General features: G+C 47.2%; 1 protein-coding gene across 1 annotated transcript in view; it reads right to left on the bottom strand.

The window, feature by feature from the left end:
* The window catches only part of adcy1a (adenylate cyclase 1a), a gene marked incomplete at its 5' end in the record, with an annotated part of 30,718 nt that extends 19,978 nt beyond the window's left edge, over positions 1-10,740 (bottom strand). Inside the window, 4 exons of the mRNA XM_084473400.1 lie at positions 2,065-2,176; positions 5,321-5,439; positions 9,052-9,201; positions 10,126-10,740. Coding sequence (XP_084329526.1) covers positions 2,065-2,176; positions 5,321-5,439; positions 9,052-9,201; positions 10,126-10,740 — 996 coding nt within the window. The remainder of the gene's footprint in view (positions 1-2,064; positions 2,177-5,320; positions 5,440-9,051; positions 9,202-10,125) is intronic.

The following is a 10,740-nucleotide window of genomic DNA, read 5'->3' as shown; positions in this document are numbered from 1 at the left end:
CACAACACACAAAAAAGCTAACACTCACTAACATATATCAACCCAAACGCCAGAGAAAAAAGTTCCCAGAGTACTCTTCTACGAACGTTGGATACGTAGCTCAGTCAACGTCAACGAGAAATTGGATGTGTGGCGTGTGTGCGTGTGTGTAAGCAGGCAAAAGCGCGTGTCACACGGTCAAACCGTGAGAGTTGGCAGCTCTGTGTTTAATTTTGGCCAATGTTTTGAAAGTAAAAATATTAGAGGGAACTTTTTCTTGTATTTTTTTGTTGTTGTAGCAGCGAAAACCATTGTGTGTGTGTGTGTGTGTGTGTGTGTGTGTGTGTGTGTGTGTGTCCACTGCCCCTCCCCGCCCATCCTCTGGTGTTTAATAGTTCTGACTGAGTTTTCATAAAGATTATACAATAAATATTACACCCCAACTGTTTCTGTGGTGGGTTTTGAAAGTACCCAAGAAAACCGTGACCCGCGGATTACACCCGCGACTCCGTTTTTATTGTTGACGGGGAGGGGGGGGGCGATCGGGATTGTTGACGGGGGGGGGGGGGGGGGCGATCGGGATTGTTGACGGGGGGGGGGGGGCGGGGGTGGACGCGTGGAACCCGTGACCCGCGTCTTTGAGGTTTACACCCGCGACTCCGTTTTTAAAACAGCCCAATTTGGTGGAAGTCTCCAAATAATTCCAATTTATGTATTTTTTATAACCAGGAAATGTCCTTGTTGGTAGGTACAACTCGCTATTTTACGTTGAACTGCAACGTAATCCAGTGTTCACGAAAACGTATACTGTCAACGTATCCTTGGGCATTACGTCAGTTCACAACGTTTTGCTGGCAGGAACAATCTATATCCGCGTAACATCTAAACTAAAGCTCATATGCATTCTCTGAATCAAGATTGTGAACATAAAGTACACAATTCTCGCTAAAAATGTTATCAAAAAACCTGAAGATACAGAAACGGCCCTAAAATGTAGCATTTTACACGGCTTGCTGCCATCTTTCTTCTGTGCTGAAATAAGAAACTTGAAAGTCACGTGGTGCGGGCGCAGTCTCCACTCTTTACAATGGAACGTTGACATGTAACGTATTTTGGCCCTGAAACGTTGACTGAGCTACGTATCCAACGTTCGTAGAAGAGTACTCTGGGAACGTTTTTCTCTGGCGACTGGGTTGCATATATCAGACAAGAGAAAAGCTGACTGAATTATTTTAGCCAATTTATTATGCTGGGCCTTATATTGATCCAGCTATAAATCAAGGCAGGTGGGGAAGAAGGCAGTGCTACACATATCATTTGTAACAGAGATATGACAGAGATATTTTTAAGATAAGGTTTATGGTTTAGGAGGTTCTCCTGTGTGTGTGTGTGTGTGTGTGTGTGTGTGTGTGTGTGTGTGTGTGTGTGTGTGGGTGAGTGTGTGTGTGTATGTGAGTGTGTGCTTGCTTACGTGCCTGTATGCCAGAATGTGTGTGTGTGTGTGTGTGAGCAAGAGAATGACAGACCAAGAGACAGCATAGAGAGCCCATCAATAGACAGAGTAGACTGCATTAAATGTTCATTGCACACTAAGTAACATGCTTATGTTTCATGCCTAAAGGGCTGTCTTGCAAATGGAGGAAGATAGATCAACACTATACTACACTTATATATACCCATATCAATACCGAAAGTGTGCTACAAAAAAACAATGGATATATACACACACAAAAAATAATAAACCTTCATCTGAAACATTAGAAAGCTACATGCTCAAGACTCAAAGGACTGGAGTTTTATAATGATGACAGCTCAAATGTGACAGATTAGTGTTATACTAGATACTGATATGAAAACCTGGAGAATCTCCAACAGCACTTCATTAGTCATTACCACAGTCCATCAAGTGCACACACACACACACACACACACACACACACACACACACACACACACACACACACACACACACACACACACGCACACACACACACACACACACACACACACACACACACACACACACACACACACACACACACACACACAGAAGCATTTGTTCATGTACAGGGAGGCTGTACTTACTGTTGCCAGTTCGTCAAATTTCCCAAATAGTTCGTTGAGTAACTTCACCAGCTCCTGGGCAGTGCACTGAGAGGCCAGGCTGGTAAAACCAACAATGTCAGCAAACAGAATGCTGTCAGGAGAAAGACAGAGTGGAGAGGCAGGGGTCGAAGACAAGGGTGGTGAGATGGAGAGAGAGGGAGAGACAGAGACAGAGATAAAGGCACACAGAGAGGATGACAGAGGGACAGAAGAGGGACACAAAAGGAGAAAGAATGTCACAGGGTGTTGCAGTGGGTTTGCTCTGACAAAAATAAATGTATTTCCTGAATTAAACACTTACATCCCACACTACAATTAAGTGAACTGAGCGGCTGGTTTATTGGGCTGTACATTTGTACATAGGGTTGACTTAATTGACATCAAACACACACACAGAACCATTGTTGACCATTGACCATTGAGATTCACAGCGACGCAAAACACTTCCAGTTCCCACCCATTTAAACAACAAACCAAACCGCACGGCCCCTTCAGGCCACAATCAAATCCCTGATAAGTAACTGCGTCTCTTTGGCTACTCTCTCAATAAACTGAAGTGCTAAATGATCAGCTGCTGGCTCAGGGAGAGTGTTAGCAGCCACTTAGCTCACCGAGCGCTCACGCGCCAGGCGTCACCGCTCTCACTGACTCTCAATGAAACGTTCTTTCTACAGTGTTCATATTTGAATGTATGACGCTCTGGCGTACGAGGCTCTTGAGGATGAGCGTGCAGATCCCCGGCATCGTGACCGCAAGCGTTTCCTTTCTGCTGGCCACAGTGTGGTCCACAGCAGCCCAGAGAGCTGATGTTTGCACTTGAGCCACGATCACGACTAGCAAGAGAGAGAGAGAGAGAGAGAGAGAGAGAGAGAGAGAAAGAGGGAGACAGCAGGAGAGAGAGAGAGAGAGCTCTGTTGCTTATTTCACCTTTGTTAATTTGGTGTGTGTGTGTGTGTGTGTGTGTGTGTGTGTGTGTGTTTGGCCAGGGTTGTAGCGTAGGAGGGTAAGGGAAGGTGGGAGGTCTGGATTATAGGGGGGTATTAGGCTGCGATCAATGTGGTAGAGGGTCATAAAACCAGCTCTTGGAGCAAGTCAACCACACAGCCTCCAAAACACACAATGGTACATTTGCTTGGGTGAGGTCAGTGTTGTGTGTGTGTGTGTGTGTGTGTGTGTGTGTGTGTGTGTGTGTGTGTGTGTGTGTGTGTGTGTGTGTGTGTGTGTGTGTGTGTGTGTGAGAGCGTGTGTGAGTGTGTGTGTAATGCCAACAGACAGAGGCTGGCTCACAGGCATCAGAATGGTGTCAGTCATTAGAAGGGTGCAAAGCAAAGCAGGACAAGTTATCATGAATGGGTGGTTGTATGTGGGTGATTTGAATTGCTCTCTTTCTCTGTCTCACTCACTCTGTTGCTCTCTCTCTCTCTCTCATTGAGAGATCATCAGAGAGAGAGAGAGCCTGAGAGAGAGAGAGAGCAATTGACATGGCCCGACTCCCACACTCGGCTATGATATGGCTCTCCGCCAGCTCTTCCCCGGCTCTCTACTGGCTCTCTTCTGGCTGTCTACCGTCTCTCTACTGGCTGTCAACTTGGCTCTCTATCCGCTCTCCAATGGCTATGCAAGTGCTCTCTACATGCTCTCCACAGCCTCTATACCGCCTCTATGCCGGCTCTATACCGGCTCTATACCGGCTCTATACCGCCTCTATACCGGCTCTATACTGGCTCTATACCGCCTCTATACCGGCTCTATACCGGCTCTATACCGGCTCTGTACCGGCTCTATACTGGCTCTATACTGGCTCTATACCGCCTCTATACCGGCTCTATACCGGCTCTATACCGGCTCTATACCGGCTCTATACCGGCTCTATACCGGCTCTATACTGCCTCTGTACCGCTCTTCACTGGTTCAACCGGCTCTCTTCACATTCTCATTCCAGCATTACCAGTCCTGTCAGCCCACAGTAGGTCTACAGTAGGTCTACAGCAGGCCCACAGTAGGTCTACAGCAGGCCCACAGTAGGTCTACAGCAGGCCCACAGTAGGTCTACAGTAGGCCCACAGTAGGTCTACAGCAGGCCCACAGTAGGTCTACAGCAGGCCCACAGTAGGTCTACAGCAGGCCCACAGTAGGTCTACAGTAGGTCTACAGTAGGTCTACAGTAGGCCCACAGTAGGTCTACAGCAGGCCCACAGTAGGTCTACAGTAGGCCCACAGTAGGTCTACAGTAGGTCTACAGCAGGCCCACAGTAGGTCTACAGCAGGCCCACAGTAGGTCTACAGTAGGTCTACAGCAGGCCCACAGTAGGTCTACAGTAGGTCTACAGCAGGCCCACAGTAGGTCTACAGCAGGCCCACAGTAGGTCTACAGTAGGTCTACAGTAGGTCTACAGTAGGTCCACAGTAGGTCTACAGTAGGTCTACAGCAGGCCCACAGTAGGTCTACAGTAGGCCCACAGTAGGTCTACAGTAGGTCTACAGTAGGTCTACAGTAGGTCTACAGTAGTCCCGGGCCACACTGCCCAATCCAGACCGACAGATTGCTGCTGGACATAATGTAATTCAATCATTTCAGGCTACTTAGTGAAAAGTCGTTGCAATTTGCAAAGGACTATTCCATCCATTAATGATGAGATTTATTACAAAATCCTGTTATGTTGTGAAATGATTGCCATGTTCATTTTTTTTTTATCCCAACTGTATCATGAGCTTATAATACTGTTTTGTCTTCACTATTCAGATTTATTTTTCCTTCGTATGGTCCGGACTTCCAGATTTGTGTGCTCTTTTCAAAGCTTCAAAATAAGCACCGTGCCCATAGACCTCCAATAGACAAGTGGGGGTTTGCATGGAAAGGTACATCTACCGGTAGGCGGGCAGACTCAATGAAGGCTGCCACAGTGCAGGGTCAACCGAATCACGCAACAAAAAAAAAGAATCTTCTTCAGAAGCTGTATTGAGCATTCAAATCTCACGCCGACAATAATCCTATTCCACTGCAACTTTATTTCTCTTCCATCACAAGCAGAATAATGTCCATGGTGGCTGGCCAGACCGTGTGTCCGGGGCTCATCACAGCAGCCGCCCCTCAGTGCCTGACACCAGGGTCACCGCAGTGGGTACCATGGACCAGTCCCCACCCCCCCCACCCACCCACACATCCAATGCACACCCTCCTCTCCCTCGTGTATTTCGTGACTGCACCCCCCCCACCCCGCCCCCACCCCTGTACCTGACGTTGTCATGGCGTTGGATGTAGATCTTGTGAAAGATCCTCTCAGGAGGTTTCAGGAAGTCCTCCTTCATCTCCATGGCAACGTTCCTGGGCAGAAGACTCATTAGCAGACGCTCCTGTTGAGAGGGAGGGGTGAGGAAAGAGGGTGTGCGGGGGAGGGGGGGGGTTGAGTTAGATCTTTATATTGATTGATCTGATTATAAAAAGAATTGCACATTTTTTCATAAATATATAGCTTTAATACAGCCTACTCAATAAAACCCATGAGACATGCAGAGACCGTTTGGCATTGTTACATCTTTGATTACTCCAAAATAATGCTAGTTGTGCAGGTTATGTTTTTATACCCTTTTATACCCCTTCCTGTCAACTTAATACCTCATCCCATCTATCCAGACAGATTTCTTTGCAATAATCTACAAAGATACCTAGGTGGATGTGTCTAAATTTAGACTATTTCCTGTCTCAGTTTCAGAGCATACCCTGGGGTCTTCCCAATCCCTTTGTAGGTTAAGCCTCTAAAGTTGGCCACAGTTTACCCTAGCCACTGTGTTGACTGGTGTCATTTTTGGCAGAATATTGCTCATCCTTATGGATCGTGTCTCTCTCTTTCTGTGTGACTTTATGTCTGGCTAGGATGGAGTCTGGGTCATGTACATGTATATGCAGGAAGGCTCCCTCCCCTACCATCCCCTCCTCCCCCCACCACCACCGCCACCCCCCCCTCTCTTGGCCGTGGCCATGTGTGCTAGGCAGCCCCCCCCCCCCCCCCCCCCCGTGCCTGCAGCCATGGATGATCTTGACGTCTCTGACCCTCATCTCCCCCTGCCCCCCGGCCCACCTGCCCCAGCAGGTCTTAACACACATCCCCTGGCTCGCACTTATACCATCCTGGTCACTTCACTACTAATAATACTGCTACTACTACTACTACTACTACAGTACTATCATACTACTACTACTACTACTACTACTGCTACTACTACTACTGCTACTACTGCTACTACTACTACTACTACTACTACTACTGCTACTACTACTACTACTACTACTGCTACTACTACTACTACTACTACTACTACTACTACTGCTACTACTGCTACTACTACTACTGCTACTATTACTACTACTACTGCTACTATTACTACTACTACTACTACTGCTACTACTACTACTACTACTGCTACTACTACTACTACTACTGCTACTACTACTACTACTACTACTACTGCTACTACTACTGCTACTACTACTACTACTACTACTACTGCTACTAATGCTACTACTACTGCTACTACTACTTAATCTACTACTACTGCTACTACTGATACTACTGATACTACTAATACTACTACTTCTGATACTACTACTACTACTGCTACTACTGATACTACTAATACTACTACTTCTACTAATACTTCTGATACTACTACTACGGCTCATAATAATAATATGCCTGGACTAGTAGAAAGCATCATATTTGTGGCTTTCATTTATTATTAAATCAGCATTAATGTGGGCCAATAGCAGCTCATGTGTTGTCTGTCTGCCTAGCCATCTCAAAGGTAACACAATGAATTATGTTTCTTCATTGTTGCCCTGGGAATTCCACATGTTGTTCTGTGGCATTGGAAGAAAGAATCGATTTAAATGGAGACTGTGAATCCCCAATACGACAGTCTCGGTTAAGGATTATATATTCATATAATTATGCATTAAAATAATGTTTATGCTTTGTTGTTAAGTGTAATTATTCAAAATGAATTAATAGAAATATAGGTACTGATATATTCAATTCTAGAAAATGAATATGTCTTTTCAATAATATCGAAGAGATCAGATGTTTGAGATGGAATCAAAACAGATGAGTTTACAGTCTTGTGCTCCTTAAAACGCAGATCACCAGCAGCGTCTGTGAAACAGGCCTGTGCAAATAAAGCTGACTTCCAAGCTGCGTCACACAAGCCAGATTCAACAATGGTGAATTAGCAACGGGACATATTTTTTAATTGCTTTATTAATCCTTCTCCTTACATAATGTTAATCATTGCCCAGTAATCATTCAAATTTTCCCATTGAATGAGCTGGCAAGGTTTACATAAATGAATGAGGCCATTGTTGTGGCCCATTTAAGGTGAAAGACGGGATGACTTTGCACGATGGATAGAAAAAAACGTAACAATCAGGATTATAGACTTCAAGGTCAAAGTTCAAAGTTCAAAGGCTTCCCCAAGTCTTTTTTTCAGTCTTTCATTCAAGAGGAATTTCCAATTATCCAATGTTCTGAGATCGCTATTGACCCGGTCAGTCCATTGACCGCATGGACACAAAAGGGTCATCTGTAGGAATGTGGCAATCAATAGCATCGGCGGACTCACGTCAATACAATTCCAAAAGGGTAAGAGAACGAAGGACAGAGAGATAGTGGGGGGAAAAAAATACATGCAATACGTCACTCTCTAAGTGTGTCAAGTGATGACCGCGGCGCTTTGATAAGTGAAATCCAAATCCCATGGAGGTTGGTCTGTGCACACAGGGGCAGGTCTGTGGTGCCGGCTAGCTATCTGGCTGGGAATAGATCCCAATCAGGGGTCCGTGCAGCCCACCCCTCCCCGCTCTCCCGGATAAAATGTGACCTTTACGGAAGTACGGAGGCCATAAAAGCAATCTGCTTGTGTAATTACCTGTCAGAAGGCAGCCAATGACGGGCGAGGAAAACACAGCACATCATCATGTAATCTACAAAGCACAGGTGTGTTCACGTGCGCGTGATTCTTCCTCTCACTTTCTATCCCTCACCCTTTTCTGTTATCTCTGATCTCCTGTGTGTGTGCGTGTGTGTGTGTGTGTGTGTGTGTGTGTGTGTGTGTGTGTGTGTGTGTGTGTGTGTGTGCGTGCGCGAGTGTGAATATGTGTGTGTGTGCGTGCGCGAGTGTGAATATGTGTGTGTGTGTGTGTGTGCAGGCTGATGCCGTGGCTGTGTCGTTGTAAACCTGTGCATGTTGTCCAACATATATGCATACTTTAGATGAGAACAGCGCGACTGTTCTGACTATTCTGAATAATTATTTTCTATCGCAACCACCAGTGTAGGTGGGTGGGTGTGGTTTCACCCCACGAGAGAGGGGGGTGCCTTTGTGGTGTGTGTGTGTGTGTGTGTGTGTGTGTGTGTGTGTGTGTGTGTGTGTGTGTGTGTGTGTGTGTGTGTGTGTGTGTGTGTGTGTGTGTGTGTGTGTGTGTATGCGTGTGTATGCGTGTGGAGGTGGCAGATTTTGTGTGGTGCTGGTGTATGTGCTACAATTATGTTCTTTCCCTAAATAGCTGCTGTCATAGTTACTGTGTGCCTGGGGGCAGGTTGTTAGAGTAAGATGGCACCTGAAACCTTTAAGTCCTGCAACCTGCCAGGCGTCTAAGTCTATCTACATACATAAAACACACACACACACACGCACGCATGCATGCACGCGCACGCACGCACACACATACACACACACACACACACACACACACACACACATATGTGTAAACTAGACACACAAAGTATTGTGTCTGTCCACATAGGCATTGTTTAGCATGTGCATGTGTGTGTGTGTGTGTGTGTGTGTGTGTGTGTGTGTGTGTGTGTGTTTGTGTGAGGGTGTGCACATGCACGTGTGCGTGTGTGAGGGTGTGTGTGCGTTCACGCGTGTGTGTGCGTGCGCATGTGTGTGTGTGCGTGTGTATCTCACCTGCTTCTCGTTCTCGTCCTCCAGCCGGAGTCTCTCCTCTATGCAGTCGCGAGCCTGCAGGAAGACCTTCCGCTGGGTCCGCTCCGTCAGGACGCGCACGAACACCCCCGACAGGTTGACACTGGTGAACAGCACCACGTTGGCCACCAGCTGAGCAACAGGAGCGAGACAAGACCAGACATGTCCGACAAGCTGCGAGCGGATGTGTAAACGTTGTGTTGAATAGTGGTGGTCGGTGGGGGGGGGGCGGGGGCGGTGATTAATTCCTGATTAATCCACCGAATGTCAAACACAGAGGAGGACCACATGAACTGTGGCGTGGGGGGGCTCTGGGGTGCAACATGTGTGGTGTGTGAGTTACAGGGCCGGGCAGAGTGTATTGTTGTTTACCCCGTCGACTGTGGTCTGAAAGGTTTAGGTGCCTTTACAAAACATGTGGATGTCCTGTTTTATTCAAAACGTTTCCTTCTACGTTCACACTGTAGTCCATGTTGCAAATTGGTGTTCACTTTTGTGCTGCTTTTTTTGATTAAATAAACATTATTACCTTGCAACACTCCTCATCTGGTGTGCCTTGAAATAAAATAATTGGATCTTGGAATATTTGATAATTCAAACGATAAATTAAACCTTTTTGTCCCTTTATAACTTCCTAAATAAAATCCTGGACAGAGAATAATTCGGCGGTATTTAAGGTGTTTACGTTAACGTATATGTTTGTATCGGTTAGTGGGAGAGGGTTTATATAATGAAGCAGATCCAACCCGCTCATGGGTCGCCTGAACTCAACCCTTACCATTGTACTTTTGTTGTTTTTGGGAGTTTTACTGCACGCCAATATTAGATTCGACACTGTTTCAGCACCTGGAGTTGGACAGCTCCCCTTCATGCCACTGTCAACAACAAGTAACTACAATAAGGGCTTCAGTGATTCGCTAAAGTAGAAATAATGGGCTTATTATAATAAAATGTGGTTCGCGGTTCAAGAAAAGGGTCGTGTTGCGCGTGGGGGGATGGCGCAGGAGGGGACAGAGGGGATGATCATAACACAGAAGGATGTCGATGTGCCCTTACCGGTCTCCAAATCCGTTCCTTCCTCCCCGTGACAGACGTCACCGTAACGATGAAGTGAGACGCGGCCACCATCACCCCAAAAAGCACTGCGAGCAGGGTCCGCACCGGCAGCAGCAGGTAAGCCACCAGGGTGACTAGCATTAGCTGCCACACGCCTTGCTCGGGGGCAGCGGCGCTCGCCAACTCGGCGGCGCCGAGCGCCAGGGGGAACGGGCAGCAGAGGAGCGCAAAGGTGAAGCTGAAGAGCAGCGAGAGCTTGGCGATCTGCTGCAGCTGCGTCACCTGCAGGTACTTGACGTTGGTGACGATGAAGAGCGAGAGGAACACCACGCAGTGCACGGGGTGGGAGCCCTTGGAGACGGTGAGTCGTGGGCCGGACAGCAGCTCGACCAGCGCCAGGGACGACGCGGCCACGATGAGCACCGCCAGGGCTTTGAGCGTGGCGGTCTGTTCCAGTTTCAGATTATAGTTTTGGAAGAGAGCCTCTAGCTCCCTGCTGTTGAACTCGTCCTCGCAGGCGATGGCGCCCAGGGGTGCACCGGCCGGGCAGTGACCCTTCTTCCGTCGAGTCTTGACTCTTTCGAATGGTATTTCCTCCATGCTCCGGCCATTCAT

The sequence above is a fragment of the Micromesistius poutassou genome (genome assembly GCF_964030765.1).
Source record: "Micromesistius poutassou genome assembly, chromosome: 9".
Lineage (NCBI taxonomy): Eukaryota > Metazoa > Chordata > Actinopteri > Gadiformes > Gadidae > Micromesistius > Micromesistius poutassou.
Note: the sequence above shows the minus strand (reverse complement) of the source record. Positions and strands in the feature narration are given on the sequence as shown.